The following is a 14,839-nucleotide window of genomic DNA, read 5'->3' as shown; positions in this document are numbered from 1 at the left end:
CACACACAATTTAAAAATGTTTATAGGATTGAATGACCTTATCAAAAGTGTTTGTTTGTTTTTAAAAGATTTATTTATTTATTTAATATACACTGGTGTTTTGTTTGTATATATCTGTGTGAGGGTGTCAGATCCCTTAGAACTGGAGTTACAGACAATTGTGAGCTGTCAGGTGGATGCTGGGAATTGAACCTGGGTCCTCTGGAAGAGCAGCCTGAGCTCTTAACTGCTGAGCCATCTCTCCAGCCCCAAGAGTTGTTTTGTTATCATAATAGGAAAAGTTAATTATTGAGTGGAGTGTAAAAGAGCAACAGGCTGGGCAATAGCTAGAGTACTGCCTGCAGCTATGAGTTATTTTTGTCAAGAGGATAGAAGCTAAATTATGTTGAGGGATGAGGCATAATGTAGATCATGCTTATAAGAATCATATCTGGGAACTGGAGAGAGGGTAGCTAGAAATTGAAGGTCAAGAGAAGCTTTGATTTAGACTTTATTTTTTGTTTTTCTGAAACAGTTTTGTTAAATAACCCCAGCTAGCCTAGAACTTATAGAATTCATTCTATGTGCCCTCTGCCTTCCAAGTGCTAGGATTAAAGGGGTGTGCCCTAGCTGGTTGATGGTTGAGGGGATGGTCCCAGCGCTTGGATGACAGAGGCAGATGGATCTCTTGAGTTCCAGGACAGCCAGGGCTACAAACAAAAAAAAAGGCATGTGCCCTGTTCCAACATTTTTGTGTTTTTTTTTTTTTTTTGAGACAGAATCTCCTGTGTAGGCCGTATACCCTGATACCCTGGAATTTACTGTGTAGTTGTGGCTGGCTTGAAATCAAGATCTCTGCCTGTCTAAGTCTCCAGAGTGAGAATTATAGGTGTGTTCCCATACCTTGTAGGGATGGTATTTTTGTTTTTTTCTGATCCCCCCTGCCAGGGAAGGTTTCTCTTTATAACTTTGGTGTCTGTCCTGGTACTTGCTCTATAGACCAAGCTAACCTCAAACTCAGAGATCTGCCTGCCTCTGTCTCCCAAGTGCTGGGATTAAAGGCGTGCGCCACCACTGCCTGGCTTTGATTTGATTTTTTTTTTTTAATATTAGGGTATGTTACTGAATGTGGTGCTCACCACTTTGGCTGGACTGACTGTCTGGCAAGTCCCATAATCCTCTGGGTCTCTTTCCCCACAGTGCATGAGGCCAAGCAGCTTTTCTTTGAGTGCTGGTGATCAAACTCAGGTCTTCATGCTTATGCAGCAAGTGCTTTATTTGTGCTCCAACTCTCCAGTTTCTAGAATATGTATTCTAAAATTTTGGTTTTAGATTTATTTATTTTATGTGTATGAGTGTTTTGCCTGCATGTATGCCTTTGAACCATATTTGTGCCTGATATTCACTGAGGTCAAAAGAGGGCATCAGATTGCTTGAAACTGGAGATACAGATGGTAGTGAGTCACCGTGTAGGTACTGGGAATTGTAAGACCAACAAGTGCCTTTAACAACTGAGCTGTCTCTCCAGCCCAAATATGTACTAAATACAGATGAGAAAATGTATTTCCAGGTGTTCCAAAAGCTTCCTTGAGATCACCCAGATTACTTGACTCTTCATTTAAGAATGTATTTTTCCATTTGTGTGGGACTCAGAGTACCACTCTCCATGACTGCTGTATTTTCTTGATACATTTTGTATCATGTTGGTGGTGGGTTTTTAATAGTTGAGATAGTTGAAAACTTTTTTTTTTTTGAGGATTATTTTACCTGAACTCTGTCATTTGGATTTCACTCATTTCTTCTGGTATTTTTTTTTTTTAATTTATTTTATTTATTATGTATACAGTATTCTGTCTGTGTGTATGCCCGAAGGCCAGAAGAGGGCACCAGACCCCATTACAGATGGTTGTGAGCCACCATGTGATTGCTGGGAATTGAACTCAGGACCTTTGGAAGAGCAGGCAATGTTCTTAACCGCTGAGCCATCTCTCCAGCCCTCTTCTGGTATTGAATTGTGTTTCTTGAGGACTCTGCTAACCGGTTGTCTGTTCTGTAGGTAAAATATGCTTTGATCAGTGCTCAACGCTGTATGATTTGCCAAGGAGATATCTCTAGGTATCGGGAGCAAGCCAATGATACAGCAAACTATGGGAAGGCACGCAGGTACTTTTTACCTCTTGACTCATTATTTCCCTTCCCTATGTAGCATTAAGTGAATCATTAGAAGATATCCAGCCGTTTGAGCTGCCTCCCATATGGAATGCCCTACAGTTGTCCTTAATTATTCCCTTTAATTGTACTTTAACACTTGAGGGCTATATCTAGTTAATTTTCTAGTCTACAACTTAAGTAGAAGGTCTATGAGGATGGATCGGAAAAGAGTTAACATTTCATTCTGTTTTTCTATTTTAGTTGGTACCTGAAGGCCCAGCATATTGCTCCCAAGAATGGGCGCCCCTATAACCAGTTGGCTTTACTGGCAGTGTATACGGTAAGAAATCCCATGGGAAGGGGAACTGTTTTTTAGGCAGTTTTATTTTCTTGAGTTAGAATTTTGTTTCACTGTATAGTCCAGACTTCAAATTTGTTATCTTTTGTTTTTTTGTTTTTTGTTTTGTTGAGACAAGTATCTCTGTATAGCCCTGGCCATCCTGGAAGTCTCTTTGTAGACCAGTTTGACCAGGCTAAACTCAGAATTCCACCTGCCTTTGCCTCCTGAGTGCTGGGACTAAAGGCGTGTGCCCCCGTGCCCAGCTCAAATTTGTCATCTTTGATTCAGCCTCCCAAGTGCTGAGATAACAGGCATGTCCCACCATACCACACACGAGTTTCTTAAAATATTGATTAAATTTGTATTATTTCATTTATCTGTTTGTGACTGGTTTAGTATGTAAAGGTATGCATGTAGAGGTCAGAAGATGATGTTGAGAGTTGCTTCTATCTTACCATGGAGGTCTCAGGGATGGAACTTAATGGACAGTCTTGGGCAGCAAGCACTATACATACTGAGCCTCTTGCCAGCTTCTGAATTTTTTTATTTGCCTGTTTTTAAAAATATGGGATGCGTCATCCTTGTACAGGGACTTTTTTTTTTCTAATTTTAGTATATGTGCTCCTGAAGTGAGTTCTGGATTTATTTTACTTAGTAGCCCAGGCTGGTTTTGAAGTTGCATTCTTCTCAGATACTGGGTTGAAAGGCATATACTATCATATCTAGCTTAATATAGGTATTTATTTTTTATTTTCTATTTTATGTGTATTAGTGTTTTTCTTGCCTGTTTGTGTACTATGTGTGTGCAAAGCTGCCAGAAGAGAGTGTTATATCCTCTGGGATTTGAGTTACAAATTGTTGTAAACTGTCATGTGGGTGCAGAGAATCAAAATGGGGGTCCTCTGCAAGAGTAGCTGGTATTTTTTTGTTTTTGTTATTCTTTTTGACACAGGATTTCTCTGTATAACAGTCTTGGCTGTCCTACTACTCTCTGGCCTTGAACTCACTGAGATCCACCTGCCTCTGCCTCCCAAATGCTGGGATTAAAAGCGTGTGCCACCCACTGCCCAGCAGTAGCTGGTATTCTTAATCTATGTGCAATCTCTAGAATCTCTAGTCCCTTAAGATACAGTTTTGATAGCATCAGCCCCTTGAGATTGATTTCTTCTGATCTGTGTAGCCCAAAGAATAGCTTCTTTAGACTTTGATCCTCAGACTCCTTTTTTTCTTTTTTATGTTCATTTATTTATTTATTTGGTGTGTGTGTGTGTACGTGAGTGTGTGAGTGCAGTGAATATGAAGAGCAGGACAATTTGAAGGAGTAAGTTCTTCTCTCCTACCATCATGTGGGTACTGGGGTTCAAATGTGGGTCGTTAGGGATGGTGGCAACTGTCTTTATCTATCTATCCCTCCAGACCCTTACTTTGAGGTGAGTTGTTGGGGATCCCACACTTTAATTGACTTGGTTCATAACTCTGCTTTACTGCATTTAATTTCCTAAAGGAGCATTACTCTGCAGCTTGTTACTCTGCATCTTACCTTGTTTCCCTTTCCAGAAAGAAGACAAAACCCCTTTACTTCTTTCCCTCCCTTAAGGGCCTCACCCCGTCCCCAGCATTCAGATCTTGTTATTTTTCCCCAGATATTTTTTGTGAGACAGAGGCTCATTGAATAGCTCTGGCTGGCCTGGAACTCAATTTGTAGACCTGTTTGGCTTCAAACTCACAGAAACTGTCTGTCTCTGCCTCTCAGTGCTGGGATTAAAGGCTGAGCCACCATGTCTTGCTTCCCTAGATCTCTTTATACTCCTAATTTTTCATCTAAAGTGGATGCTTAGCGAACACACAGTAAGCACTCACCTCTCTAAATTTTACCAGCTTCCATTGAATGTAGTTCTAATAAAGAGAAATGGACTTAGGGAGCTGAGAAGATTCCAGACAGGGAGACGAAAAGATGTGGGGAGGTCAGTGGTAGGTACTAAGATATCAATCAAGGATAAGAAGCAGCTAATGTGTTTATCAGCGAAGAGAAAAGTCAGTCTCTCTCCTTCCTCCTGTCCCTGTTCTTTCTTCCTCCCCCTCCTTTCTACCTAATTTTCTTTTCTTGACGGTAATTTTGCTGTATTGCTCAGGCTACCAATCCTTGCCTAAGCCTCTCAAGTGCTGAAACTGTAAGCCATGTACCACTGTACCAGGCTCTTGTTTTTGTTTTTTGTTTTTTTCCCCCTAATGTGAGACATGGTTTCATATAGTCCAGGACTTGAACTTGCCATGTAACTGAGGATGACATTAAATCTGATATTCTGCCTCTACTTCCCCAGTGCTGTGATTACAGGAATGTGTTGGCATGTCAATTTTTATCTGGTGTTAGAGATCAAACCCAGAGCTTAATTAATGTATGATAAATAGACTATCAGCAGAACCATGACTACACAGAGAAACCTTGTCTCAAAAACAAAAAAAAAAAAGCACCTTTTAGGGAAAAACAAACAAAACCAAAAACTTGTTCTCATTCCTTATGATTTTTGGTGTTTTTTTTTAATTGTTGTTTGTGTATGTGTGGTTCATTCCTGTTAGTGTAATAGAGTAATTGCATGTTTGTAGATAACAACTTCAGAGAGTCTGTTTTTTCTCCCATCTCGCTGTAGATTTAGATCTGTATGCCACTACATAGAGCTTTTTTGTTTGTTTTTGTTTTGTTTTTCAAGACAGGATTTCTCCACATAACAGCCATAGCCTGTCTGCTAGCTCTTGTTGAGTAGGCTGACCTTGAACTTACAAAGATGTGCCTACTGCCTCCCTGAGTGCTGGGTTTTAAGGCGTTAACATTTTTCAACATTTCTGTCTTTTCCAATCAATCATTCAAAATTCATTTGAGGTATTGAGAACATGCTTGTATATAGTGCTTTTCAGGGCACTGTAAGTGATATAATAATACATGGTTTGATTTCTTCCCTAAAACAAACTTCATTAATTGTTAGATACATAGTTAGTTATTTTGTGTTAAGTTTAAAAAAAACAAACTGCAAATTAAGATACATATGGCAGAGGGGCAGGAGAGATGGCCTTTGAGCAGTGGTTCTCAGCCTTCCCAATGCTGCAGCCCTTTAATACAGTTCTTCATGTTGCGGTGACCTCCAGCCATAAAATTATTTCCTTGTGACCTCATAACTGTAATTTTCTACTGTTAAGGATTGTAACTATCTGATATGTAGGATATCTGATATGCCACCTTTGTGAAAAGTCATTTATCCCCAAAGGGATCGCAGTCCACAGGCTGAGAACTGCCAGTCTAATGGTTGAGATTTTGCTGCTCTTGCAGGTCAGGTTTGGTTCTCAACACCTATATCTGGTGGTTTATAACCTGTTGTCCAGAGATTCTGATGCCCTCTTCTGCCCTTTGCTGTTACTGCACTTATGTGTACATTACCCATCTACAGTACATGTGTGTATACATAATTAAAAGAAATAAAATAGAAATAATAAATATGGCACAGTGATTGCTTATTTTTGAGACAAGATTTATTTTTTCAAGACAGAGTTTCTGTGTAGCACTGACTGTCCTAGGACTTGCTCTGTAGACCAGGCTAGCCTCGCACTCACAAAGATTCACCTGCCCCCTTCTGAGTGCTGGGATTAAAGATGTGTGCCATTACCGCCTGAATAATTCTTCTGGTCTTTTCAAGTAGGCAGTGGGTAACTTAGTGAGACTCTACCTCAAAATAAAATTTTGAGAAAGGTTGGTGCTATTGTTCAGTGTACAAGTCCCTAAGTTCAATCACCAGTATTTGTGTTGGTTTTTTTGAGACAGGATTTCTCTGTATAGTCCTGGCTGTTCCTGGAACTTGCTCTATAGTGCAGGCTGGGCTCAAACTTACAGAGATGCACCTGCGTTTGCCTCAGTGCTGGGATCAAAAGCCAACATCACCCAACAATCGCCAGTATTTTTTTTTTAAAGGAAGAAAAAAGAAGGTCAATTGACCAAGTATATCTGGCTTCTTTCCACAGAGGAGGAAGCTTGATGCTGTATATTATTATATGCGCAGTTTAGCAGCCAGCAACCCTATCCTGACTGCCAAAGAGAGTCTCATGAGTTTATTTGAAGAGACTAAACGAAAGGTGAGTAAGAATGCAGGCAGACCTATTCCTTCTTAGAATGTCTTTCCCTCTGTGCCCAAGTGTTTAAGGAGATGACTAAAAGATATCTTTCACATAGTTTCATGGAGCTTCACAAATGACTTTTCAGTCAGCCCCTGTAAAGAATGGACTTTGAAATAGATCTTCAGGAGAGCTTGCTGGGCCTTTCCACAGCATCTTGTGACATCTATAAGGCAGCACAGATAATATTCTATCACTTTGGTACTGTTGCAGAGTCTTTAAGCTTTTATAGTCTTTAGGCAACAAACACCTGACAGAGGGCTTTCTTATTAGCTGACTAGGAGAGTCTGAGCTTGTGTGTTTGTTGTACAGGCTGAACAGATGGAAAAGAAGCAGCATGAGGAATTTGAACTGAGTCCTGATCAGTGGCGTAAAGGAAAGAAGTCTACTTTCCGGCATGTTGGGGATGACACTACTCGCCTGGAGATCTGGATTCATCCATCCCATTCTCGGTCCTCCCAGGGCACTGAGTCTGGGAAGGATTCTGAGCAGGAGAATGGTCTGGGCACCCTGAGTCCCAGTGATGTAAGTTCCTGAGAATGACGTAGTGAGCCAGACTAGCTCAGTAAGTCTGGCTGTCCCAAGTCATACAATTCTGTATACGCTGGGGCCGAGGCACAGACATCTATCTATCTATCTATCTATCTATCTATCTATCTATCTATCTATCTATCTATCTATCTATCTATCTATCTATCTATCTTGGTTTTTGTTTTTGCTTTTCAAGACAGGGTTTCTCTGTAGCTTTGGAGCCTATTCTGGAACTAGCTCTTGTAGACCAGGCTGTCCTCAAACTCACAAAGCCTGCCTCTGCTGCCTCTGCCTGCCTCTGCTTCCCGAGTGCTGGGATTAAAGGTGTGTGCCACCACCGCCCGGCTGTATCTATTTATTTAAAGAAAAAGGATCTCATGCTGCATATTAAGCTGGCCTGAAATTCACTAGGTAGCCCAGACTGGTCTCTGTGACAATCCTCCTACCTCTGTCTCTCAAATGCTAGGTATATAGGGGTGAGCCACCGTGCCCTTGTGTTCTGGAGAATACTACCTACCAACTCTAGGTTCCCTAATGCCTCCTAGGTTTTCACAGGTCCCTTTGTCTTTAGCATGTGCTTCCCTTACTTACCACTATGTGGCACTGTAGAATTTAGTAAATGTAGAATTAGAAATTATTTTTGTTGCTTTGAGTTGAAGATCACCAATATGTATGAAGATTCGCTGAGATTTTTTACTTAATGTTTCTTTCTTGATTGGCCTTCTATTTAGAATATGAACTAAAGCATCATGGGTAGGGTGGCTAGTCTGTTTTGTGATGAACCATTTATTATTTATTTATTTTTTGGCTTTTTTCTTAAATATCATGCATGAATGTTTTACTTGCAGTATATATATGTACTACATGAGAATCTGGTGCCCAAGGAGGACAGAAGATGGGGTCAGATTCTCTGGACTTGGAATTAAAGAGATTTTTGAGCCATCGTGGGTGCTGGGAACTGAACTTGGATCCTCTGTAAGAGCAACCAATGCTCTTAACCATTGAGGTTGTCTTACCTTCCCCAAGCCTTTTATGAAGTAACCTCTTATGGCTTAGAGTATACCTGGCACTAATGATACAGAAAATAGCAATATCCCCTTGTTTTCTTTTTCTTCCTCCCTCCCTTCTTCCTTCCTTCCTTCCTTCCTTCCTTCCTTCCTTCCTTCCTTCCTTCCTTCCTTCCTTCCTTCCTTCCTTCCTTCCTTCCTTCCTTCCTTCCTTCCTTCCTTTCATCCTTCCTTTCTTCCTTTCGTTTTTCAAGACAGAGTTTCTTTGTAGCCTTGACCTTCCTGGAACTCCCTCTGTAGGTCAGGCTGGCCTCAAACTCACAGAGATCCACTTGCCTCTTCCTCCTAAGTACTGGAATTAAAGGTGTGTGCCACTACCACTGTGCTATCCCCTTGTTCTTCATTTTAATAGAATGAGCAAGTACTTAGACTTAGGTATAATGAACTTTGTTTGGGGATGTGTACCTGCTTTTCTGGGAGCACAGTAGTCATTGGTCAGCTGAAGTGTGAAGAATGACTAGAAGAGGAGGGAAAGAAGAATGATAAAGTATCCCAGAAAAATGAACTGTGAAGATTCCTGAGGTTAGGGAGAAAGAATATGAAAAAAAAAATGCAGGAGTCTGGTTCATTGCTCAGTGAGAGAAATTTAAGTTAGTTATAGAAGGATTTGAGCCAGTAAATGATTTCAGAGATGGAAAAATATGAATCCAAAGGGCTTAATTAGAAATGGGTAGCTCAGAGAGAAGAAAGAGTCAAGAGTGACACCTAGGTTTCTTGTTTAAAAACTGAGGGGTTAGTGCCAGGTAACCACACCTATAAGCCTTGTACCTGGAAGCTGAGCAGGATGATTTTCACAAATTGATCTTGAGTTACATAGTAAGTTCTAGGCTAGCCTGAGTTTCAATGTTAGGCCCTCTTAAGAAACATTAATAACAAAACTCTGCAGTACCATTTCCCTAAACAAAACCTATACTGAGGTAGACTATAATGATAGACCAGGTTTTAAGACTATGATACTGAGTTTAATTTTAGACCTATTGCATTTGTCATTCTGTAGGACATCGAAGTAAAGATACTCAGATGGTAACAGGTGACTGAAGATGAGGAGAGTGGTTTAGATCAGAGTATTTTCTTCTTTGGGGGTTAGAGATGGAACCCAGGATTGTGTGCTTGTTAGGCAAACACTTTCCATTATTGAACTATATTCCTAGCCCCAGAAAAGACTGGATTTTTGTTTTGTTATTTTTCGAGACAGGGTTTCTCTGTAGCTTTGGAGCCTGTCCTGGAACTAGTTCTTATAGACCAGGCTGGCCTTGAACTCAAAGAGATTTACTTGCCTCTGCCTCCCAAGTGCTGGGATTAAAGGTGTGCACTATCACCGCCCGACTGGAGCCAAATCTTGTAACCTGAATTTAAGCCCTGGGACCCACATTGTGAAAGGAGAGAACTGACTTATACTAGTTATCCTATGACCTCCACATATGTGTCATGGTATACACATATACACACAAAATAAATACAATGTAGAAAGAGATTTTTAAAAAAGAATGAAGGCTGAGGAGATGACTTAGTGGTCAAAGCACTTGCTATACAAATGTTAGGACTAGAGTTGGAATTTACATAATTCAGGTAAATACCAGGTGCACATGTCAGCCCAAATGCAATTCCCACCTTATAAGGTAGAATCTTGAGGAATCCAGAGCAGCTAACAAGACTAATTATATTGACTAGCTCTGAGTTTGATTTGAGAGATCTACTTTATTGAAAAGGTAAAAGAACAATTGAAGATGATTCTGGACACCAACATCAGGCCTCCATATGAACATACACCCACATGCAAGCATACATATACATACACACGTGTAAAAATGGAGAAAGGAAAAAGAACAGGATTATAAAGAAGTTGAAATTGAGAAAGAAGATCCTTGATAGTCTGAGAAAGAAACAAGATCTGGAGGATAGGTGAAGACATTAGCTGGGCAGGGGGACAAAATCCTTCTTATAACTATGGAGAGGGGGTACACTTGTGGTTTATCTGGGGATACAGGTAAACATGCAGCGTTTGTAGGTGCACACAAGGAAGGGCCTTTCTGTTTATTCTTGAAGTTGGAAGTACGAATTCCTATGGTGGAATAGGAGAAGGTCTCAGATTTTGTTGTTTTTCTTGTTTGAGATGGTGTCCTATATCCCAGGTTGGCCTGGAACTCATTATTTGGCTAGAATGACCTTGAGCTCTTGACCTTTCTGCTTTCGCCTCCCCAAGTACAACACCATGTCTGGTGTTTGTTTTATTGTTTTTAGAAACAGCACTTTATACTGTAGCCCACTGATCTCTAATTTATGACAATCCCCCTGCCTCTGCATTTTGGGTCCTAGATTATAGCTATGAGCTACAATGTACAACTCTTATGGGTTTAATTTAAAATTTCCATTTATCCTGTTAGCTTTCAGTTCTTTAGCTGTTTTGTGGATGTCTTGGAAAGTAGTAATTGATAAATGGAACTTCCAACTTCCTGTGTATCATGGTGTACATGGGGCTCCCTATTAATGTGTGTTCTAGCAATAAATTTTCATTCCTGCTGTTAGAATCCCTCACTGCTGCTGTTGCTGTTTTGGATATTACAGCCCAAACTGAAAACCTTTTTAAACTAACAACTATATTGTCTTTTTGGATAGGACTATGCTATTTAATTTTTTATTTTATTTATTATTGTGTGTTTATATGTGTCTGTGTGTGATACTTGTGGGTCCACATGTTATGGCCCTCAAGTGGCAGTCAGGACAAATTTGTGAAGTCAGTTCTCTCCTTTCATCCACCCTTAGGGTTCCAGGGATCAAACTCAGGTGGTCAGGCTTGCGCAGCAGGTGCCTTTTTACTTGGTGAGCCACCCCACCAGCTCTCGGGTGTTTGGTTTTTTGTTTTTTAATGAAAGCAAAAGACACTTTGAGAAAAGAGTGTGTGACTTTCTTTGATATTGGCCTCATAGTTGGGAAGTATTTCTTATATAGATGAAGCTAATCTTTTGTAGAACTTTCTCTTTTTCATTAGATATAGTGACTGGATATAGAGCTCAGTGGTAGAATGCTTGCCAGTATGCACAGTCATCAACTTAGAGCTCCATTCCACTAGAAAAAAAAAATTGTGCAACTCTGGTTTTACAATATATGTCTCAGGAAATACAGTTTTGGTAGGTGAGCTGTCACTGATTCTAGTACTTTATTAATTTTTTTTGTACTCGTGTGAGATGTATTATGTGTATGTACATGTGTGTGCTTGTGCATGTGCGTGCATGTGTGTACACGCACACACTTGAATGCATCTAAGGAGGTGCCAGGTGTCTTTAACACACTCTACCTTGTTCCATAGGCCAGGGTCTCTCTTGCTGAACCTGGAGCTCATGGTACTCGTTGAGACTGATGGCTAATAGACTTCAGGGAGTCTCCTATCTCTGCCCCCTCAGTGCTAGGAGTCTAGGCATGTCTAGGATTACACCTAATTTTACATGGTTTTCATATTGTACTGCAAGTGCTTTTAATCACTGAGCCATTTTTCCTGATCATTTTTAATTTTTTTTCACTTATTAGAGTGTGTGTGCATGTGCCATGTTGCGTGTGTGGTCAGAAGAGAACCTGTGGGAGTGAGTTCTCCCCTTTAACCGTGTAGGGCATCGGACTGAAGTCTGGGTGTCAGGCTTGGTGACAAGCAAGCTTTTTACCCACTGAATCATCTCACTTGCCCTGATTTTATTTAGTTTTTGTGTGTGTACACTCATGCCATGGTTAGCCTATGGAAATCATAGGTCAAATTCTTAAGAATTAATCTTCTACTTCTACTTTGTTGAGGTGGTCTCTCCTGTTTTTTCTGTCACTGCACAGTACACTGTAGGCAAATGTGTCCGTCAAGCTTCCAGGCATTTCTTCTACCTCTGTATCCTTTCTCAATGCATTAGTGCCGGGTTTGCAGAAGTACACCACCACTAGGCTTGCTTTTCTTTTATATATTTATTTGTTTATGTGTGTACATTTGTAAACACCAGGTCAGAGAGCAACCTGCATAAGTCAGTTCTCTTCTTTCACTATGTATGTTCCAGGGATTTAACTCATGTTGGCAGGCTTGGCAGCAAGCAGCTGCAACCATTTTGCCAGCCCAGCACTGAACTTCTGATCTTCCTGTTTCTACCTCCCAAGTACTGGTATTACAGGCTGTAAGTGTGGGCCACCCCATCCAATTTTTAAATAGTGCTTGGGATCATACTTGGAGTCTCATATATTCTAGGCAAGCATTCTCTCAGTGAAGCTATGCTCTCAGCTTTTTGTTTTTGCCTTTAGAGAATGTCATAGCTCAGGCTGTCCTCAAACTCCTATGTAGCTGAGGATGATTCTGAACTCTTTTACTCCCTGAGTTGCTGACATTATAAATATGCATCACCATGCCCGTCTCTCTGTTAATTATGTTAATGGTGTGTGTGTGTATATGTGTATGCGTATGTTTAGGTGTGTTGTTGGGATTCAGCTCAAGGCCTTGAGCATGGTAGAGAAATATTCTGCTGAGGTACATTCCCAGGCCCAGTCATTTTAATTATTCAAATGCATGAAAATATCCCAAAGTAAAAATTCCAAATAATTGTGGTATATATAGAGTAAAATGTGACAGTTTGTTCTCTAAACTACTTATGTAGCTGTTTTGTGTTTTTAGCCTGTATATCATCATGAGTGAAAATTCTTTAGTTAAAAAAATACATCTTTTAGTTTTGGATTTTCATTCTAGACTCCTAGCACTTTTAATGAGCAAGCCTGCATTTTTGAAGCCGTTTTATCCACTTTAGATAAAGTATTTGCCTCAGTCTCAGGCCCCAGTCAGTTTCTGTGGTGTTTTATTTTTTCCTTTCTTGCAGTAGGTTCCAGAATCTCAGCTTGCTTTTTCTGCTCATTGTATCACACAGCTTCATAATTAGATATTGAGTATAGAGACAGCAAAACAACTGACGCTGATTTCTAACCTTAGAAACACTAGTCATGGGGAAGACAGAAACCTAAATTTTGTCAGGTGGTATACAATGGTATTTCTCTCAGATGAGCCACATACACAATGATGGTCCTTCAGTAGTACCCATTTCCTAAGGTCTACCTTCTGGTACCTACCTAGTGAGGTTGCTGTCTTAGTTGTGTAAGACTCTGTAATGTTCATACAGTGATGAAGTTGCCGAACAGTGCTTTTCTTAGAAGATATGTTCACGTTTAACAGTCTTGACTGTGTATGATTACAGCACAATGTGCCAAGTATTGTGACAAAGGTAAGCCTGAGAGGTTACAGGACCATGCAGTCAGTGTCCCTAATCTGGGCATGCTTTGAGAGGTTAAAGTGCAATGTTGGGGCATTTCTGTGCTGCAGTGAGAGCTTGAGAGCATGGGCATAGGGAACTTCAGTACTTACCAGTATGGCTGGAGATCCAGTGTAAGAGGAGTTTTTCCCAGAGATGCAGCTATCTTTTACCGCTTCCTTTCTTCCCTACATTGAGTCAGTACCAAGTACTGCTTAATCTGTCTTGACTTCTGCCTTCTCACTGCTGCCACCTGTTCCACACTGCCATCATGCATTGTCTTCCCACACTTCTAGTCCTTCTCAGAATTGATTTATTTTACTATCATATTTACTTATTTTATTTTATTTTTGAGACAGGGTCTCTCTAAGTAGCCCTGACTGTTACAGAACTCACTTTGTAGACCAAGCTGGTCTGGCACTCACAGAGATTTTTCCATTGTCTGCCTTCTGAGTGCTGGGATCAAAGGCATGAACCATCATGTAGATCTTACTTTTTAACATGTACCCCTAAATGAGCTCCAAAAATGCTTTAAATTTTTTCCAGATATACATTTCTAGTAATTTTATTTTCTTCTTGAAAGTTTGTGTGCATGTGGAAGCCAGAGTTTACGCTGACTGTTCTTCAATTACTCTCCACCTTTTTTTGAGACAAGAGTCTTTCACTGATCTGGCTAGTCTGGCTGGCCAGTGAGTCTCAGAGATCTGCCTGTCTCTACTTTCCTGATACTGGGGTTATAGGCATGTATCACTGTTCCCAGCTTTTATATAGGCTTGGGGGATCCAGCCTCAAGTCCTCATGCTTACATGGTAGACATTTTACCTACTGAGAGCCATTTCCATAGCTTCTCTTTGAAGTCTTTAGTTTGTCTTGAAGAATCAAGAATAGATCCAGCACTAAGGAGGTAGAGGCAGGCAAGGCAAATCTCTGTGAGTTCTTGGCCAGCCTGATCTACAAGAGCTAGTTCCAGAACAGGCTCCAAAACTACAGAGAAACCCTGTATCAAAAAAAAAAAAAAATCAAGTCTAAAAGTCATTGACTGTCTCTTAGGTCCCTCATGATCTGACCCCTCCTACATCCAGCCTTGTATCTCTTCCCTTAGTTCCAATCCACCAATCTTCTTGAAAGGTTCAGACTCTTTTACCAGCACTTCCTGGTGAGACCTTTCTCTGACACCATACTTCTCATTAGTCTTGTCAGTCTTACCCCAGGAATATTTTCCTAATCACCAAGATTAGCTCTTTCTCGTTGTGAATGTATGTATGATGTGTGTATGCAGATGTGGGGGCCTGAAGTCAATATCTTCAAGTGACTTTATTTTGTCTCCTTTCAGTCCCTAACCCCAGGTAAAG

At 40.5% G+C, this 14,839-nt stretch overlaps 1 protein-coding gene across 4 annotated transcripts in view; it reads left to right on the top strand.

Annotated features, from left to right (window-relative positions):
• The window catches only part of Smg6 (SMG6 nonsense mediated mRNA decay factor), a 242,521-nt gene that overhangs the window by 8,689 nt on the left and 218,993 nt on the right, over window positions 1-14,839 (top strand). For all 4 annotated transcript variants that reach the window (XM_085695286.2, XM_085695284.2, XM_085695285.2 and 1 more), the window contains exons 5-8: window positions 2,036-2,142; window positions 2,392-2,470; window positions 6,479-6,589; window positions 6,941-7,153. In XM_085695286.2, the coding sequence (XP_085551412.1) occupies window positions 2,036-2,142; window positions 2,392-2,470; window positions 6,479-6,589; window positions 6,941-7,153 (510 nt within the window). The remainder of the gene's footprint in view (window positions 1-2,035; window positions 2,143-2,391; window positions 2,471-6,478; window positions 6,590-6,940; window positions 7,154-14,839) is intronic.

Source organism: Myodes glareolus, chromosome 9 (assembly GCF_982192425.1).
Source record: "Myodes glareolus chromosome 9, mMyoGla1.1, whole genome shotgun sequence".
NCBI lineage: Eukaryota > Metazoa > Chordata > Mammalia > Rodentia > Cricetidae > Myodes > Myodes glareolus.
This window is presented reverse-complemented; position numbering and strand designations above follow the sequence as displayed.